This window comes from Furipterus horrens, unplaced genomic scaffold, assembly GCF_987537825.1.
Source record: "Furipterus horrens unplaced genomic scaffold, mFurHor1.1.pri manual_scaffold_17, whole genome shotgun sequence".
Taxonomy (NCBI): domain Eukaryota; kingdom Metazoa; phylum Chordata; class Mammalia; order Chiroptera; family Furipteridae; genus Furipterus; species Furipterus horrens.
The window spans coordinates 111,098,532-111,119,361 of record NW_028327187.1 but is presented as its reverse complement, the minus strand read 5'-3'; the positions used below and the strand labels follow the sequence as shown (position 1 = coordinate 111,119,361).

General features: G+C 39.8%; 1 protein-coding gene across 1 annotated transcript in view; it reads left to right on the top strand.

The window, feature by feature from the left end:
- The first annotated feature begins 602 nt into the window (after positions 1-602).
- The window catches only part of TXLNG (taxilin gamma), a 44,204-nt gene continuing 23,976 nt past the window's right edge, over positions 603-20,830 (top strand). The window contains exons 1-3 of the mRNA XM_090265268.1: positions 603-727; positions 17,918-18,221; positions 19,824-19,915. Coding sequence (XP_090121394.1) covers positions 626-727; positions 17,918-18,221; positions 19,824-19,915 — 498 coding nt within the window. The 5' untranslated portion in view covers positions 603-625. The remainder of the gene's footprint in view (positions 728-17,917; positions 18,222-19,823; positions 19,916-20,830) is intronic.

Sequence of the window (20,830 nt, the reverse complement as noted above, 5' to 3'; positions counted from 1 at the left end):
GTCCGAGCCAGAACCCTGAAATTCTGAAAGCAATTACATCTTTCCCTCCTTGAAAGTCACTAAGTATTTCCCCTTATCCTAAAATCAGTCAGGCTCAATTCTGAAAAAGAGCAACAAAAACAAAAACAAAAACACAGCAACGCGTCCCCGATCCCACTCCCTCACAAACACTAAGATATTTCTAAACTTTTCCAGTAGGATATTAAAGAGTATTTTCCGGTTCCTGCACAAAGCCCCCAGAAAACTACAATTCCTAGTAGGCTGAACGCGCAGCACGATGGTACTCTGCGCGTCTCAGGACGCCCTATTACACTCCAATCCCGATTCGGACCTGCGAGCCGTGGCCGCGCAGCTTGCTGGGACTTGTAGTCCTCTCCAGAGTCCCTTTCCCGGTCTGCGCAGACTCGCTCGGCCTGTGTTCGCCCTTCTGCCTTGCAGAAGCCCAGCCCCGGCTTCAATGCTCCCCACCCCCATCCTGCACCCTCCCCTCGGGGGCCAACCTCCTCCGGTCACGTGGGGAACATGGCATACGATGATTGGTGGTGGTGTTAGGGGGTGGGGCGCAAGGCCCTGAGAGGTTCCGTGCTCATCGTAGAGCCGCTTGTTTGGCTGCTGCCGTCACCTCATGGCGACGCGGTTAGAAGAGGCAGCGCGGGGAAGAGGCGGCGGCGCTGAGGAGGTGATTGAGGCCGGACGGGGCGGACGGCGACGCAGCCTGCGGCAGAAGGTCAGTCTGAGGGCGTCCGCGTTGTTGCTGGGCTGGGGGAATGCTCGGATTAGCTTTTTCGGGGTACACTTCTTCACTCTCCTCAGTTACCTTTAGCCACGGGACGAACATCCGGCTCTCTTCCTTCTCCGGGGTGACGACCGTGGAAGCAGGTGTGGGGGGCAGTGGGACCGGAATGGATGGAGTATGAGGGGGCGACGATTGGGACTTGGGGGCGCGCGGCGGAGGTGGAGAGGGAGCGCGGCGTTGTGCAGTCTGGTGGGAGGGGGAAAGGGTGCGAGGCGGGGGCGCGCCAGGTGTGACAGCCACGTGCGGCCGGCGCCGCGGGTGCCAGGTGTTCTCTCTCTCAGCCCCGGCCCTCCGCGTGCTCCCGGTTCTCTCTGCACTGAGTGCCGCCTTCGAGGGGGCTGCCTAGGGCCACCGGCTCGCCCTCCAGTCGCCGGGCAGGTGCGCCGGGAGCGCTGCGGAGTGCGTCCGAGCGGTGCGGACGAGGCTGTTGCGCAGTAATATAACCGTGCGGGAGCCGGGTCTGGGCTGGGTCCCCTTCCCCCGCGCGCCCCGGCTCTACGCGGGCGGGCGCTGCGGGTCCTGAGGGGCTGTTCGGTTCTCGGGGCCCAGCCCCGGGGGGTCGCCTCTGGCTGCACGTGGGGCCGGCTGCTGGAGGACGTGGGTTCCGCAGAGTTGGGAGCAGCGTTTCGTGATAGCCAGTGTTCCCGATTCCGCTCCCCCTTCTTGCTATTTTTTAAATTTATTTTGCCCTCTTTTCTTTCTTTTCTTCTTTCTTTCTTCCTTTCCTCCTTCCTTCTTTCTTCTTTTTCCTTTTTTTTTTTTTTTTTTTTTTTTTGTGGGGCGGGGGTGAGCTTGAGCTTGAGCGCCTTCCGGCTCCTGTCCTTTCGTCCGCCTCTCAATCTGAGAGACTGGCTGGCACGCTGGACCGTTCCCCTTGCCTTACTTGACTCACGTCAAGGAGTTTTCAATGTCTCCCTGGATACAGGAAAATCGAGACCTTCAGAGTGGGAGAATTCCACTTGTTCTGGAGTCAGTGGGTGGAGTTCGAAAGAGATTGCACAATGAATGGCAAACAGGGCTTTCAGGGCCTAGATGGAGAACTGCAGGGAAAGGGGCTGGAAAGGTGGAAACCCCCTCTCTTTTCTTGCAGTTAAACATCTTGAAACATAGGAGGGCCTGCTTGATCACCCAGGGCTGTTTACTACTGCCGTTGCCCCTTAAACACCGTGGGGGTGGGTTTATGGGCACCCTCCCCTGCATAACTTTTGACTCCCCCCAAACTTAACTACGCAGTTGTCCCTCGGTACGGAGGGGGCTTGATTCCAGGACCCCGCAGATACCAAAATCCTGCGGATGCTCAAGTCCCCTCTATAAAATGGCGAAGATCAATGCATACAGTCGGCCCTCGGCATCTGTGGACTCCCAACGGGGGGATGGAAAACAGTACAGGTATTTATTGAAAAAAAATGTGTATAAGTGGACCTGCACAGTTCAAACCCGTGTTCTTCGAGATAGCTGTACTTAATTATGTGTATGAGTATTCTTAAAAACCGCTCCTGTATGAAATTATGAAATGATGTTTTTCTGCTGTGATTCACGAACTTCAAAAAGGGAGAACAAAGGTGTGGTTTACATGTAAGCAAAGTATCAAGAATTAGCTTTTGGAGGCCTGCTTCTAGGGTCAGGTTATTTTCATCTCTCTGTCTGAGGGTGTTACTACTTCTCGATTACCTCTCTTTCTCTCCATCTCTTTGTACTCTAAAAGAAAGATCCAGTACTTGCAGGACTGAAAAAGAAGCTGTGGACCCAATGTACTCTAGGGATTCAGCACTGTCACTTTGGACACTTCACTTTTTCCCTGAGGGTGGGGAGCCAATCTCAGTGTTTGATTTCATACGTTCCCCAGGGGAGGACTCTGATAAAAAGCCACTGCAGTTGAGGACATAAGTTCCCTTTTATGCCACTGGGGTAAGGACAACAAGTCTGAATTAGGAACTGAGGTTTTAATCAACTAGCATTTTAAGCCACCAAGATAAGAGGTAATGACTCTTCGAGGCAGCCTTCTGGTTAACAACTGGATATGAGTAGTCATATGTGTGCTGTGATATTGTTTACTTACCTCATGCATCTTTCTTTTCTGCTCATGATACTCTGGGCATCTTTCATCCTTTTGATTTCCAATTGACTATGACATGGAACTGAAATACATGGTTACGTATCAGTTTTTGAATTTTCATTAAAAAAAATGGGGTGAATATCTTATGTCTGCAACAATCACTCATATACTTACGACGCTTAAATTTTTATTCCCTCTGGGTCACTGGCTTGAAAAAAAAAAATTCCTAATTCTAACTTGACCTCCGCCCTGTTTTTCAGGAAGCAGAAGTGATATTTAACTAATTGGGTTGTTTTGAAGATATTGAAGGAATTAAAAGAAAAGTGACCTGCTTTGTCAGTCTGTGGTTACATTTTGGGACTTAAACTGAGATAGAACTGGAGATGAGCTTTATTGGTTCCTGGTGTTTTAACCATCTACAGCCACTCAGTCTGCTAGGTTAATTGTAGCAGTGTTTCATAACTACATCCATTTTAATGGTCTCTTGAGGTAACAACCTTTTTCTTCTAAAGTTAATATTATAGTATATTTCTAGGAGTCTCTTGAATTGTCTAAAACCAAACAGTCTAATATGGTGGCCACTAAACCACAAGTGGCTATTTGAATGTTAATTAATATTAAATAAAAATGAAAAATTCCATTTCTCAGTCATACCAGTCACACTTCAAGTATTCGGTAGCCATTTCAATAAACTGTTTGGAAGGATAAAGATATATGGAACCAAGGCTCAAATAAATAAAATCTTACATTTACATAGTGCCCTATAGTTTTTACGGCATATTTGCACACACATTAACTCTTTCGGCATCACTTGGATGCTGTGGAGAAACCTGGGCAGCTGTCATTGTCCTCATTTGCAGATGACAGACTGCTTAGCAAGGTCAAGTGATTTGCCTAAGGCGTGAAGCTGAGTCTGGAACCCAATAAATACCCTTTTCATCTAACTACAGTAATAAGTAGTGTAGTAGTGGGTAAGTAGTATGGATTTTGGAGTCAAGACTCTTGGCTCTCTGCCACTTAATTAGGTGTGTAACCTTGGGCAAGTTTCTCAATCTTTCTAAGCCTCAGTTGCATCATCTGTGAAGTGGGGGTGACGCTAATACCTACTACATAGGATTGTTGTGCAGACTAAGAGTTGATGTGATGCATTCAGCACAGTGCCAGGCATGTAGAATTTTACTTGTTTAGGAAGGGAGAACATATGGAAGAGTCATTTCTCTTGCTATTACGATGCTATTAACTTTGTAAATTTATCTTCCAACCTTTGTCTTCTTTCCTCTTCCCAGACAGACTCTCTGATAGACACAATGAGGAGAAATCAGTTTAGGGTGGGGCAGGAGTATTGGGGGGAGGGTAGGAAGCAACCATTTTATTATTGTTTTTCTTTTCATTTGTGGTCTTTAATTAATTTCCACTCTTCTGGCACAGAGAGTAATAAGACTCAAAGTGATCTTCTATTTACAGTATTGTCGTCTAATTCTGTCATCAAGCCTTGGTAAATTTTATTTTTGTGGGAACCAAATAGGCAAAGCAGTAATGAGAGCAGAACAGCTACAGCAAGCTCCTGGTAATACCGTGGCTTTAGACCAGAATATGCCACATTTATTTATCATGTGAGTAGAAGGTGTTTTTGGTTATTCTGTGTGTCATTTATGTTGATTTTGACTGGAGAAGTTTTATTTAGGAATGCATATATCAAATCCAGACACCATAACACAGGGTGCATGTGATTATTCACAGAAGGATCCATTATAATACAGTACTTTTCAATAGATAAGCTGTTCAGATTTTACACTTTTCGGAGTTGTGTTTCAAAGGAAAGAAATTCGAGACCTCACTGTGGCCTACACTGTGCTAGGCACTTAAAAAGTGCTTGCATTCTAGTATCTCCTTACCTCTGCAGAGTAGGTGGTTTTCCCCAGGTATATAGATAGATAAGGCATTTGAGACTCAATCAGGGGAAAAAACAAAAAACCTTGCTTAAATAGCATAGCTCAGAGTTTGTGACGTTGTCCTAGAAGTGGTGTGTATAATTGTGTAATTGATAGTGCAGCTGATCACGCTACTGCATGGACAGTTTCTGCTTACCTGGTTAAGTTTTAACTTAACATCCCTAAGAAATCCCTTTGCATCTCCCTCCTCTTCCCACCCCTCCCTCCAAATTTGTTCTTGTTTGGTTCTAACCTGATTATTAGTAAATTTTAGTTCCTGTGTGACAGCATATAGAATGTGTAAAGTAGTATCTACATTTTATATAGTATTCATCAACATTGAGAATTAGCAATGTTGAAATTTTTCCTAGGCATTTTCAGAGGAGGATAAAAATAGGTCAGGTGATACTTTAAGTGTTTGAACCCTCTGAGTATATTTTTATGATTCAATTTATTTCCTAGTTGAAATTCTCTTGGTACTATAACTACTTAAATTTTATTACTTGAAGGAAAAGATATAGAAAATGACAAGTGTTGTCTTCCTGTGCTATCAAAATAATTCTATTAGCATTTATTGCTCAGGTGTTGATTTGTATTCCGTTACATTTCCAAAATATCCCCAGTTTGATCCTTGTTATCCCCCACTTCCCACTCTGTAGTCTGCCACAATTAATATTGTTAAACGACCACTTTTTCGTTTTTCTTCTTTTCTTACTCTCAGAAAGGTCAAATGAGAATGGTTTGGCAAGGAAAATGTGCCAGTAGCTTTGAAGTACATTTTTTTAAAAAGGTGCTATTTTTTTTTTTTTAGAGGGGAAGAGAGGGAGAAAGGGAGGGAAACATCGATGCGAGAGAGAAACATTGATCAGTTGCCTCTGGTATGCACCTTATCTACGGACTAAACCCGCAACCCAGGCATGTGCCCTGACCAGGAATTGAACAGTTGACCTTTCACTTTGCAGGATGATGCTCAACCAACTGAGCCACACCAGTCGGGGCAGGATCACCTTTCCTGAAGGATATTTTGGATTGACCTGTGTGCCATAATGAAAGTGAAAATGTGGGCATTTTGCATAATTTGCAAATGTAACAGTTCTGCTGCACCATAGCAATTTATACAATATTAATTACACCTAATCTTCTTACAACTCTAGAAGGTAGATACTATATATCCCTAGTTTACAGATAAGGAAACTGAGAGGTTGACCTCCCCATGGCCACACAGTAGGTAGTGAGTGGTATATTCAAAGGCAGCCATTACCCATATTGCACACGGTTTGTGCTCACTTAACACATTGCTCGAGGATAATAAATAAAAATGTGTTCCTTGTTGGATGTGAGCAGAACTTGGTGGTAGATGAAATGAGTACTAGTTTTTGCTAAATGGAAACAAATCATTAGGGGTATAGGAAACCTATTGTAATCAAAGAACCAGGGAGTTTTGAGACTTATAGGTTTAATACCTTTTGTTTCATTCACTTAGGCTCTAGGATGACCTTGGACATATGGCTCAGGAGTCATGCTGCACTGTAACTCCTTGCAAAGTCACCTCCAAGTTTAATTTGGGTATATTGAAAGGTAGAGAGTTTAGATAGACATATTTTTGTAACTAAAGTCCACATGACACAGTATTAACAAAGAGCTGAAGTAGACTGGTTAAGTAGGAAAAGAAACAGAGAAGGCTTGATGTTTCAGAGCTGCATCATTGGTCCACGTGGAACTGGTGAAGGGTGACTTCATGAACTGGGAAATGGGATGCCAAGGCTGCGGGTTCCATCCCCGTCAGGGCACATACAAGAATGAACCAGTGAATGTATAAATAGGTGAAACAACAAATCGATGTTTCTCTCCTTTCCTCCCTCTCTCCCTCTCTGTAAAAATAAATAAGTAAGTAGAGCACCATTTTACATCCTCGGAGTCTGTGGGATTGAAGATGCTAATTTTCTGATGCAGCTCCTGCCCCTCTGCACAATAGGTCAGGTCCAAGCATATTTCAGTACAGGTATCTCTCACATTGTAGATAATCATTGACCTACAGTTTTAGAGCTAGAAATGATTTTGCAAGTCATGGAGTTTAGCACCCATTATTTTTATAAAAGAAATAGCCGTAGAAGCTAAGAGCAAAATCTAATGCCATCGACATTTTTAAAGGCAAATAATGTGCACAGTCTAATATAAATGTTAGCACCTACTGCTGTAGTACTAGAGCTCACCTACAAGAGATCACGAAGGTGCAAAGTAGCTGTGTCCTAAAGGCCTTTTCCAGCATGGTTTGCTCATTCTTGGTTTCTTTACCAGTGGGGGAAGTCAGGTTTCCTCATCCTTACTTCAGCACTGCTTTGCCCCTCTTTTTTTCTCATTTACCTATTAATGCCTCCATGTGCACCCCTGTCCTCCTACATACTACGACAAATTTTTCTGGAACCTTTTGCTGCCAAAAGTTTGGAGTTGGGACAACTAGAACTTATCTTGCCTCTAATTTATTTCTCTCCTCAGTACTTTTGTCATTGCTCTGTCTTTACTCATGTATTTGTTCATTAATTTTTTGGATAAAGCTTTATTGAGGCATAATTCATATACCATACAATTAATCCACTTGAAGTGGTGTTTAGTGTATTCATAGTTGTGTGACCATCATCACACTTGGCTTTTTTGTTTTGTTTCTTTATTACTCTGGCTAGAAGGTATGGCTCCCTTCTCTGAAACACACATGTTTATTTTTAATGTAACCTTGGAAGAAAATACTCTTTGGAATATTACAGAGAAAGATAAGAATCCAGTCTCTGCTTTTCAAGTCCTAGGTCCATGAGTAGACAAATTATTTAAAATTACCTATTGCTGAGGCTGTTTGTCCGTCATACCTGCCTGTAAGATGGTTCTGAGGATTAAAGGAGGACGTATAGCAAGTCATTGAAGAGGCGTCTGAATGAGCCAGAACAATGAAAGCCAAGGGAATATGGTTTATACCAATTCCCCCTCACACCCATGTGAATTATACTGATTGGTACACCAGTCACTTAGCCTAAAGGGAAAAGAGGCTGATTTGTTAGGTATGGTTGAGCAAGAAGGAAACAGCACTCTTCTCCCTGTCTTCCCGCCTGGTCCCAGGGCATATTCCATAGACATGGATCTGGTTAGTTATAGATGCCAAGATATGGACCACTGTTGCCTGAGCTGGTCTTCTGGTCTCTCTTCTTGTTCCATTGCCACCAGGGCAGCAGTTCGCAAACTTTTTGGTTTCAGGATCTTTTTGCATACTTAAAAATCTGAGGGGCTTTTGTTTATATGGGTTATTTCTGATATTTTCCATATTAGAAATTCAAACAAAAACTTAAGTGACTATTTTTTAAAAACTGATGTAATAATCTATTGCTGTGTAACAGATCTCCCCAAAATTTGGTGCTTGAAACATTTATAATCTCAGTTTCTGTAGGTCAGGAATCTGGGTGTGACTTGACTGGGTCTTTTGCTTCAGGGTCTCATGGGCTGCAGTCATCTGAAGGCTTGATTGGGAAGGATCCACTTCTAGCTCACTCACATTGTTGGCGGGACTTATTTCCTCATGACCTATTGGCTGGACTTCCCTTGGTTCCTTGCCACATGGGCCTTTCTATAGGCATCTTGCAACATGGCTTCTGGCTTCATCAGAACGAGCAAGAGCATATCAGTACGAGAGAAGGAAGAATCAGTCTTTGTTACATAATCATGGAAATGACATCCCTCATGTTTGCCAAATTTTCTCTTTAGAAGCCAGTCACTAGGTCCAGCCCACAGGCAAGGGAGGAAATTATACAAAGTTGTGAATACCAGGAGGATCAGTGGGATTATTTAGGGGCTATGTCAGAAGCTGCCTACCACACATTAGCATAAATACTGTCTTTCTTAAATTTGAAAAGAACTGATTTTCCAAAATAAAAGTTGGTGAGAAGTTTTTGCAGATTTCTTTAATGAATGGCATAATAGGAGATAGATGAATTCTCACATCTGCTTCTGCATTCAATTTACGTCAGTATGCCATTTTAGTTGAAGTACATGAAGACAGTCTGGCCTCACACATGTATGAGGTTGGAACAGGGAGTAGTATTTTAATACCTTTTTAGTAATTGTGCAAATTCTTCGATACTACACCAAAACGTGGCAAATAGTAGTTCTTGAAGGTTAGCTGCCATTGTGGGATCTGAAACCCTATAGAACTTTTTGTACTGTTATATTAAAATCTAATCTGTTTTGCATTTTGATTGGATGCTTTTTTCTCATACATTATTTTGTAACATCATCCATTAGTCATTTGGGAAATGACTTACTGAATTGTGTTGATCTTCCAAATAGAGTGGAACCTTGGTTCTCGAATTTAATTTGTTCCAGAAAACTGTTCGAGAAGCAATTTGTTCAAAAACAGAATCTCCTTTGTTTGTCACCTGAGAGGTGTGTGAGTGATCATACAGGTTGTAGGGTAGAGAATTGGAACGTGAATTTTTGTTAAGACAACTGAGACATTTTTTCCGTGAACAGCTTGGTCGAGAACCAGATTGTTTGAGAACTAAGGTTTGACTGTATTGATACACTTTGTTCTAAATATCAAAATCACATTAGTTAATATTATCACTGATCTCATCAGAAGTCTTTTTAAGTTTCGGAAAGCATGGTGGCAGATAGTTTCAAAAATTTTTTAAAAAAATTTTGAAAACTCATATTTTATATTGGCAACAAACACTATCAGTTTGCCTTGAAGCTACAGGCTCACTCCATATATTTTGAAGTAAACTTACCAAATGTCTGAGTCTGAGTAAACAACCACAGTTTGTCTTAAAAACAAACACACAAACCAAAAACAGAAGGTAATCCATGAGAAAAGCTGCTAGTTGGGCTCATTCAAACAGCTGCATTGGTGCTTTTCCTCCAGATGTGCGAGAGATACATTGATCAGTTGCCTCTCGCATGCCCCCAACTGGGGACCTGGCCCTCAACCCAGGCATGTGCCCTCACTGGAAATTGAACCGGCGACCTCTTGATTTGTACGCTGGCACTCAATCCACTGAGCCATACCAGCTAGGGCTCACCCTTTAAAAAAAATTTTTTTTTCTTATTGATTTTAGAGAGGGAGATAAATATCAATGTGAGAGAGAAACATTGATCAGTTGCCTCTTGCACATGGCCTGACTCAGGACCAGACTCACAACCCAGGCATGTGCCCTGACTAGGAGTCAAACCCGCGACCTTTCAGTTTATGGGATGACTTTCCAACCAACTGAGCCACACTAGCCAGGGCTGTGTGGTCTGTTTCTGAAGATAGTGCTATATAATTAAGAAATCTCAGGTATTTCATGCCTGAAATAAAAATAAGGTATATTTTGAGATATTAAGAATTTATTGTGTTAAAGAATACAGGCATATTGTAGAGACATGTATACCAGAATATAATTACATACTAGTGCACAGTAATGTATTTTCTATGTTAAAAATAAAAACCCTGCCCTGACTGGTGTGGCTCAGTGCATGGAGCACCAGCCTGCAAACTGAAAGGTTGCCGGTTCGATCCCAGTCAGGGCACATACCTGGGCTGCGGGCTGGGTCCCTGGTTGGGGACAAGCGAGAGGCAACCAATGGATGTTGGTCTCACACACCAATGTTTCTCTCCCTCTCTTTCTCCTTTCTTTCCCCCCCTCTAAAAAATAATAAATTAAAAAAAAATTAAAAACCCTTTACTTTTATTTCATTCCTTTGTTCTAACACAGTAAAACAGATTACTATTTAAGGAGGTGTTGAGTTATATAGTACATATTTTAAAGACTTTGGTCCAAAATGGTTAAAACAGAATTTTGAGATGAATGATTGATAAAGTGTTAGCTGTGTGGAAAACTTTGCTATCCAGAATAACTCTTTGAAAGATTAAAATAGCTTTAGTATATGAACTATTTTAAATGACTCATAAAAATAAAATCACTTTTGTAATTTAAAAAGTACATGAGCCCACCAACTCCATCCCCCTATTTAAAAAAAAAAGCACATGAATGTGTAATTTTTATAATAGGTTCGTTTGTAAAATTTGTATCTTGAATTGTAAAAGCCCCTTAAAATACTGGAAATGTTTAAGGGGGAGGTTCATACTGTAAAAACTAAGTAAGGCCAATAACTGGTTTCCTAAGAGGTATGAGGTATCCTTGGTATCTTTCAGGTTTTCCCTGTGCCTTCTGCCCACACTGGGCCAGGAAAGCATGCGCCCTTGTCCTCACATTCCTGTTTGGTAGCTGACAACTGTTAGGGTGAATTATTAGAAACATAGGTCTGAAGAGGTTTTTAGAAATAATTTAGTTTATCCTAAGATACAAATACGTTTTCAGAAAAACCCTCAGTGCCTTAAATAATCACTTTAAAAATTTAAAGGTATCTGTACCCCCAAATTAACCCTGCCTCACCTCTCTAAATCCCTGAGTTAATCACTGCTAAAAATTTTAGAGCTCTTTCCCAATGTTTTCCTAAGTTCATACTGGTATATCTAGCCTGCTGTTTATTTTTAGATGTTTTGTAACTGCATGAGAAATCTGTTTGACTTTGACCTTTCATTTTCAAGGCTGATGTATGAAGTGAGGGGAGCACTGCAATGCAGGGAACATGGGCTCTTGAGTTTGACAGATCTGGTTTCGAATTTTGCTGGCCCCTTTTACTGACTTTAATATGGCCTTGGGCAAGTTACCTCACCTCACTAAGTCTCATTTTCCTTATCTGGGAACAATAAGACCTACCTCTCACTGGGCTGGGAAAGGTTAAATGAGGTAACAGGGCTTAGCAAGTTGCGAAGGTTTCCTTCACCTAGTTGATAGGTTTCTCTGGATCCCAGGGCAAGCTAAGGATCTCTCCCTAGGGAAATGCGTAAGTGTCCTCAAGCTCTCCCACCAGCTCCCTCTGAAGGACCACACCAGCCCTCAGTGGCAAGGCCTGAGTGATTTCTGCTCTTAGTATATGCCCAGCACTGGTTGAAGGCATTCTAGCTTGTTTAAGCAGATGGTAGTTGAAATAATTAGGAAGTGAGGGTGGGTGTTGGCCCTTTTGTTTTTTATTTACACCAGCTTTAGTAAAAGGACAACCATTACTAATAACATTTAAGCTTTTTAAACAAAACAAGCCAAAGAAATATGGTTCTTTAGCATCAACAACTATTTGAAAGAACTTAAGTGAAAGTTTTAAACTTTAAAATTACTCATCTTTTTCTTTATTCACAGAGTAGAAGGGAATGAAACTTATTTAACTTTTTTTCTTTTAGGCTCACAAATTTTTTTAAAAAATTTACTGATTTGAGAGGGAGAAACATCGATTTCCCCTTATTTATGCATTCATTGGTTGATTCTTGTATGTGCCCTGAACGGAGATCAAACTCACAACCTTGGCATATCAGGATGATGTTCTAACCAACTGAGCTACCCAGCCAGGGCTCTTTTAGGCTTTTAATCCCCATGCAGACTAAGTTTCAAATCTATTGATCCCAAAATATATTGCAAGTAGTAGATGAATACAGGGTATTCATGTTCATTTGCAAAAATTTCTGTAATAAGTTATTCTTTGCTTCTACAATTAATTGTTGGTAAACTGGTGACTATCCATTTTGAAGACCTCTCTTCTTCAGTTAAGGAGACATCTTAGCTCCAAGTATTGAGACAGTGGAAGGAAGATGGAGAAATGTATCCTTTGACAGGTGGGTAGTGTCGGGGGTGGGGAGGTTATTGGGGCTAGGGTTCCTGTAAACTTGGGGCCGAATGGCATGCTCTCTAGTATCTTTTTCAAGATACAAGAGCTAAACACGCTGCTCATGACTATAGCTTGATTAACAAAGTGTAAATGTTTTATGTTTTTGTTTTACGATTTTTGTTTAGGGAAAGGTTGAAATAGAAATTCATCTTGAAATTACTTATTATTGCTTCCATTTTTATTTGAGATTGGAATTTAAATAAGCATTTTCTTCTCTTCTTTTTCCTGATAATAGGTACTATATTAGGAAACACTATTCATTTTGGTATTTAAAAAAAAAAAGAACAACAGCAGACTGTTAGGAAGCTAACTCCTGGTCCCTAACTTGAAAGGTAGAAACAGGCCTTCTTTGAAGCCCAGTGGCCTTCCACTCTGATCCCCCTGACCTAGTTTCTCTCCATTAATGTATTTCTTATACAACCCTCCCCGCTCTGCAAACACCCAAATTATGGCATATAGTGCATACCATAGGGTATTTTTCTTTTTCCCTTTTCAACTCATACTTACAGTTTAGAATTATACAGCTATATTCTTTTTGAACAGGTGCTGTAGTACTCCATTGTATGGATGTACCACAATTTATCCAGGCCATTATCAATTGACATTTAGGGTATTTCTGATTTTTTGTTACTAGGGTGCATAAATATCCTTATATATATCATTTCACAAATGTACTGGCTTTATCCGTAGGAAAAAATGGGTAAGAAATAAATTTGCTGGTCAAAGCACATGTGACATGATGATTTTTTTCAAGACTTTATTGTGAAAATTTTCAAACATACAATAAAGTTGAAATACTTTGATGCTGAATATCCACATTGCTACCACCTAGATTCTACCCCTGACAGTTTACTACACTTTCCTTTTCATGTTTCTGTTCATCTGTCTGTCCCTTCACCCATGAAGCCATTGTAAGTGTTTAAATGCTGAGTTGTAACAGCTGTATGCTGCTCTCTCTGTAACCAAACCCTCATCAAGATATGGTGCTTTCCAACACCCCGGAATGTTCCCTTCTGCCCCTCCCAGACAATCCTCACCTTGAATTGGACTTCTTAGTAGTTAACCAATTTATCCCCCAACCAGAAATGCTTGAGAAAACCTCACATCCTCTCCCACACGATGTGATCAAAATTTTTGGTGTGAAAATATGTGATAGTTTTTAAGTTGCCTTTCTCTTATTGTGAGTAAAGTTAAGCGTGTGTTTACAAGCCATTTGTATTTCCTTTCTGTGAATTCTTCATACTGTTTGCCTGTTATTGTTGGGTTGAAGATCTTAGCATTCTTTATTTCATTTGAGAATCCATTTATGTTAAATAAAATTTTTTTTCAAATTATGCTTAGAATTTTAATAAAATTTACATATGTTCTATGATGCTTTCATTCTGTTACTAGTTATTAAATCTCCTATGGCATTTTGAAATAGGTGAATATATTGTGCCTTTTCTCAAAAATTGAGAGGATGAAGAACAGTAATATGAGAAAATACTTGTAAATCATATATCTGGTCAGGGACTTGTGTCTAGTATATATAAAGAACTCTTACAACTCAATAATAAAATAACAAATAACCTGAGTAAAAAATAGACAAAGGGTCTGAATAGACATGTCTCCAAATGAGGTATACAAATGGCCAATAAGCACATGAAAAGATTCTCAACATTAGATGAGATACCTCCATATTAGGATGGCTGTAATCAAAAGGACAGTGTTGTTGTGGGTAAATTGGAGCCCTCCTACACTGCTGGTGGGAATATAAAATGGTGCGCTCACTGGAAAAGTAGTGTGGCAGTTCCTCAAAAGATTGACCATATGACCCAGAAGTTCCACTCCTAGGTATATACCCTAGAGAAATGCAAATGTGTCCACACAAAACTTGTACATTAATGTTCATAACAGAATTATTCATGGTAGCCAAAAGTTGGAAATAATACAAATGCCCATCATTTGATGAATGGATGAATAAAATATGCTGGATTCATATAGTGGAATATTATTTGATAACAAAAAGAAATGAAGTACTGATTGATATATACTTATACTGCATTACAACTACAAGGTTTCATGGTTCAACCTTGAAATTATTATGCTATATAAAAGAAACAAGACATAAAAGGTCACATATTATATGATGCCATTTATATGAAATGTCCAGAATAACTACATCCATAGAGACAAAAAATATATTCGTTACCTAGGGCTGGGAATAATGGGAGGATTAGGGATTTATAGTTAAATAAAGAGTACTGTGTTTCATTTTGAGGTATTGAAAGTGTTCTAAAATTGTGGTGTTGGGTGCACAACTCTGAACACACTAAAAACTAGTGAATTGTATACTTTCAGTTGGTGAATTATATGCTATATAAATTATATCTCAGTAAAGCTGTTAAGAAAAATTACTAATAGAACTGAAAAACTACAAATTAACAAATTTCATTCCTCAGGTAGCTTTCTTATTAAAATTGATCATAGGATAGGCCTCAGGTTTTCCTTGGTGAAAATTGTATTTACTGCCTGTCTTCCAAATTGCTTGCTCATTATATTTGGATATGGCTTGACACCACGCTTTCTGGTATTATGTGGTATTTGTTATCATTATGCCTCTGAGGAATTCTGTTATGGGTTAGAGATACAGAATATTCATTTAAATTATCTTTTAGTAGATTTTCATCAATATTTAAAGCCAACATTTTGGTTTTGTAGTACTATTTTTTAAATTAGATCTTATTTATTTTTAGAGAGAGGGGAAGGGAGGGAGAAGGAGGAGCAGAGAAACATCAGTGTGTGAGAGATACATCAATTGTGCCCCCAACTAGGGACTTGGCCCACAACCCAGCCATGTGCCCTAACTGGGAGTTGAACCGGTGACCTTTTGGTTCACAGGCTGACACTCATTCCACTGAGCCACACCAGCCAGGGCTGTTTATTGATTGTAGAGAGGAAGGGGGAGAGAGAGAGAAACATCGATGTTAGAAACATCAATCAGTTGCCTCCTGTATGTACCCCGACTGGGAATCAAACCCCCAACCTTTCAGTGTATGAGATGATGCTCCATTTAACTGAGCCACCGCCTAGGGTTCATCATTAATTTTTAAATAAACATAACACCTATGTAATGCATTACATGGAGAAGTGAAATTTTAAAAATTTTTGAAAGAATTAAAATTTTTAATATTACTTTATAAACTTAAAAAATCTGAATTAGGCTTATAATCTGAATGTGGCATCAAACTGTAACTGAGGATAGACTGCCCATTTTCCCATTACTTTCTTTAAGAATTGAAAGTATTACATGTACCTTATTTTTAAAGTATGAAGAGCAACACACCTCTAATTTCTTTCCCCAGAGGAAAATAATTTGGTTCTTCATAAATTTTGAATAATGTTTAAATTGCAACTTTTAAAATAAACCTTACTGAAGTAAAACGTACATTCAGAAAAGTATACAAAACACAGATGTTCGGGCTTGCCCCATCTAGATCAGGACATAGACCATTACCCAACACCACAGAAGGCCTTGCCCTCAGCAGTAACCACTATCCGGTCTTCCAGCACCGTCCCTTAGCTTTGCCTCCCTTTGAACTTTATATATAAATGGTGTCCCAGAGTATATATTTTTCTGGCACCTTCCTTGCAACAGTCTTGTCTATGAAACTCCTCTGTGTTGCTGTATTTAGTAGTAGTTCATTCTCATTGCTGGGTGGTATGAACATGTTAGAAGGATCCATTCTTCTGTTGATAGAAATTTGGATTGATTCCATTTGGGGGTAATTACACATAGTGTTGCTCTAGCCATTCTTGGCCTTTGGCTGCACATATGTACACACTTGGGTAAAATCCTAGGACTAGAATTAACCATGTTGGAAGGTATCATATTGCTAAAGATTTTTTTCAAAGTGGCTGTACTAGCTTGTTCTTTCAAAAGCACAGTACTTGATATATCAACGTTAGACTATAAAAGATAAAAATTTAGTTTCCTTAACCTCTCCATCCCCTGCGTTGGTACATTAAATTATTTTTAGTTCTCTAGTTGGACATTTATTGTTATAACTGGAAATAATCTCTGTTCTATTAATTTTGGGAAAAAGCTTTTGTCTAGTTGATAAGAGAAAGATATTAGACGCCCCCCATTGTATTATTCAAATAGGAAGAAGCTCTTTTTTACACAGGGAGAAAATGTACAGGATTTATATTTGTGCTACATCATATGACCAAGTAGTGTTAAGGGGGAAGAAATCCCATAAATAAATAGGGTTCACAGTATGATACAAGAAAGAGTAAGGTAAAATTACTGATTTGAGAATAAAATACTAGAATAAAGCCGTCTCTCCCATGCCTACTAGCTGTATTCGTTAGGGTTAGGATAGCTGTTTAAAACATTACTCTCAAAATTTTGTGGCTTAACATGCAAGAAATTAATTTTCTTCCTCCTCTAATAGTGGTTTTGATGTGGACAATATGTGGCTTTTTGTGTCTGGCTTCTTTCACACAGTGTAATGATTTCAAGTTTTATCCATGAAACCCTGTAGTTTAGTAATAGTTGTGTGGGTGTTCTTTGTAAGAAGGGTGACTTTCTTTATATGTGCATGGGATTTAGGGACCCAGGCTACTTTCATCCTGTGACTCTGCCATCTCCTAGGTTCTTGGAGACCTCTGCGTTAAGCCTGAATGGGAAGGAGATGGTAGAGAAAGAATAAGAATAAAAGTCTTGTTGCAGAAGGGACAGTCATCGCTTGGGCTCATATTCCATTGGTGGGAACTTCACATGGGAGGCCCACTTAGATGTAAGGGGCTGGGAGTTGTATTGTAGTCTGCAGCTGAGAACTGGCCGAGCAGTGCCAGCTCCCCAGGATATTGGAGGAGCATGGGGTTTTTGCTGGACACCTAGTGAACCAGCCCTTCTGTACCATCTCTTTGAGGATAAGACCAGGATAATTTCTTTGATGTAAAACTGGTCTATAACATAAGTTTCAGGTGTGCAACATTTAATTCGATATCTCTGTACACTACAAAGTGATCACCACCAGAAGTCTAGTTACCATCAAGACCAGAATAATTCATGTTAATTAACTCAGGATAATTTCACGCTTGTTAAGGTGGTAATTAAGTAGTGGAGTTTTTATAGGGAAATAAGTGTAGATTTACAACTAAATGGCATTTCTTGCTTCCTTTGGCACCACTTAGATGTATTTGTTTTAACTTTATTTTTCTTATACTTTACAGTTAGGTCACCTCTCAGTGAAACTTAGAAACTGCCTACCGTATTTGCATCAATTTTACAGACCACTAAGAAAGAAAAAAGGCTGTCAACCTGCGCTGTGCTGTTGGTTGTAAACATTGATTACATTGGATTTAACCCCCTTTTCCATCTTTTCTCTCCTTCCTTCCCTCTAGTTTGTGATTGGCACGATGGACGAAGCTGGAATGTGCGGGCTAGGGGTGAAAGCGGATATGTTGTGTAATACTCAATCAAACGATATACTTCAGCATCAAGACTCAAATTGTGGTGGCACGAGTAACAAACATTCACTGGAAGAGGATGAAGGCAGTGACTTTATAACAAAAAACAGAAATCTGGTGAGCTCAGCATACTACACACAAGAGGCAAGAGAGGAAATCCCTGGGCAAGAAGCTCGAACAGATCCCCCTGATGGTCAGCAAGATTCAGAGTGCAGTAGGAACAAAGAAAAGACCTTAGGTAATAATCTCTTCTCGGTGGTTGGATGTTTTCACACACAGCTCATTTACTTCTATTTTCCGTGGCACAGGTGATTACTAACATGACCAGTACTGAGCTGGATGTTTAGCATCTGTTCTCTTCACTGGGGTCTGTCTGCCTGGCTGCTGCAGTTCTGTGCAGGAGGCAAAGATAGCAGAGTAGGAAGTTCCCTCGAAATAATCAAGAATTGGCTCTTGTGGAAAAATTTGGAGCCAACTTGAGAGTAGTGGTATTAGATTGCCTTGTTTGCATCTTTAATGTAGTCTGACCAAAATTTACTGTGAAAACTGTATTTATTTGATCACTTTAGTATTTAAAAACTAATCATAAAAATTTAGAGACGCCATAATGTTATCTGTAGTTCAGAAAGTGGGGTAAGAACTGGCTTTCAAGGGTGTTTTCTTTCTCCTGCTTTATTTGAGATCTAAGACTAAAGAATATGATACGTTGAATCTCATTATGAAATCTGAAACTTCCTTTTATTTTAGCCTTACTGGTTGCCCCTAAGTTTTTTTATACTTATTATACCTAAGAGTAACAGTGTTTAACTTGTATAGTTTTCTGTATGCTAAATTAGAATTATCCTTATTAAATCCATTTTCTGCTAAATCGGAAATTTCAATTTATAGAAATACAAAGAAATTTTAATTAAAAAACTTTTAATTCCTTATAAATAGGACATTTTTTCAAAGTCAGCAGCCCCAATTATATGTGTAATAGCAGATGGGGTCTTAAAAAGAAACACATAATGTTGCCATGTGAACTCAGGAATTCTGCCTCTGTCTGTGTGCCCCAGGAAATTGGAAATGTGTCCATGCAAAACCCTGTACATGACTGTTCCTGGTAGCATTACTCATAATAGCCCAAAAGTTGAAACAACTATCATACATCAGCTGATGAATGGATAAGAAAATGTGGTAAACTCATACAGTGGAATATTATTCAGCAATACATCCTATGTGGGTGGACCTTGTAAAAATTATGCTAAGTGAAAGAAACCAGCCACAAAGGCCTGCTAAAGTCTTTAAATGTTGTTAAGCTCTTTTCCCCAGGGGAAGAGCTGTCTTGACACCTTTTTATTTACACTGAACTTGGTTAACACATGGAATATGCTTCCTAAATCATCAGAAGTTACTTAAATTGCACATAGAAAAAGATACGTGTCACAGGTGAGTATATGTTATCTTAGGCAGAGAGTACTAACTAAAATTCCCTTTGAACTTCTATATTTGTATTTGGTTGGAAGGATGCTTTAAAAATTATTCTCCCCTTTGTAACTTGCCCTTTGTCTTAACTTGGACATCTGTGGTTAAGCAGAAGAATTTTCAAGCCTTCGGCAAGAGTTCTTACAAATAACTAGCTGTGTTAGAGTGTGAAGAAATTTTGGGGGAGGGGGGTGCCTGCTCATACCGAATTTAAAAATAGCTTTCTTAATTTAGCTGGTAAATATCTTATTTCTAGTTATAGGCATAAATTATTTACTCTGGTTGTCAGAACATAGGAAGTGTTCTATAGAATTTGCAGGTTAGATTTGATCTCATTCTTCTTCCAGGACTTATTTGTTATCTTGTTAATCATCAGGAAAAGAAGTTTTATTACTGATGCAAGCCCTCAACACCCTTTCAACTCCAGAAGAGAAGCTGGCAGCTCTCTGTAAGAAATATGCTGATCTTGTGAGTATGACATCAATGGAGTGAGGTCCATATAAAATGTAGCAAAATGGGTATGTGCTTGATATGCTTTTTTTAAAAAACATTTTATTTATTTTTAGAGAGAGGAGAAGGGAGGGAGAAAGAGAGGGAGAGAAACATCAATGTGTGGTTGCCTCTCACACATCCGCAACTAGGGACCTGGCTTGCAACCCAGGCATGTGCCCTGACTGGGAATCGAACTGGTGATTCTTTGGTTAGTAGGCCAGTACTCAATCCACTAAGCCACACCATCCAGGGCTCATAAACTTTTTAAAATGTGATTTTGATGTAGCTTTAAATGTGAACTTCTGTTTTATTTCTTGGGGCTTTTATTGTTGCTTATGTGACATCACTTCTAAAAGTTGATACCTGTGAGAGAATATTAGAATCCTAAGGTGGTTTAAATTTTGTTAAACTCAGTGTTGGTGTATTTCTAAGTCAGCCTTTTCATTCCTGTGTTATGATGCTTGGGGTATGGTGGTTCTTATATTTAACTTTTCCCAGGGGCATTCTAGAGTTAAAGGCTCTAGCCATGGTGATTGAAATTGTGAGTTGGATGAAGCAGTCCATTAAAACAACACTGTGCCTCAGGAAATTTTTATTTAGCATGTACTCTGTGCCAGGCATTCCTTTTTCCATCTTCCAAAGGAAGTGTTCTGGGCCTGTGTTATTTCAAGTAGCATTAATTCTGTTTTTAAAATTACGATAGCTGTCTCAACATGGAAACACTGCCATCCTTTTTAAGGTGAAGCATAGGAAAATCACAGAACTCTTCGAAGTAAGGGTTTTCGAAGACTTAGAATTCTAATGTAAATACTAAAATTAATGCCTTTTGTGGCTCAGTGGATTGAGTGCCGGCCTGTGAACCAAAGTGTCATTGGTTTGATTCCCAGTCAG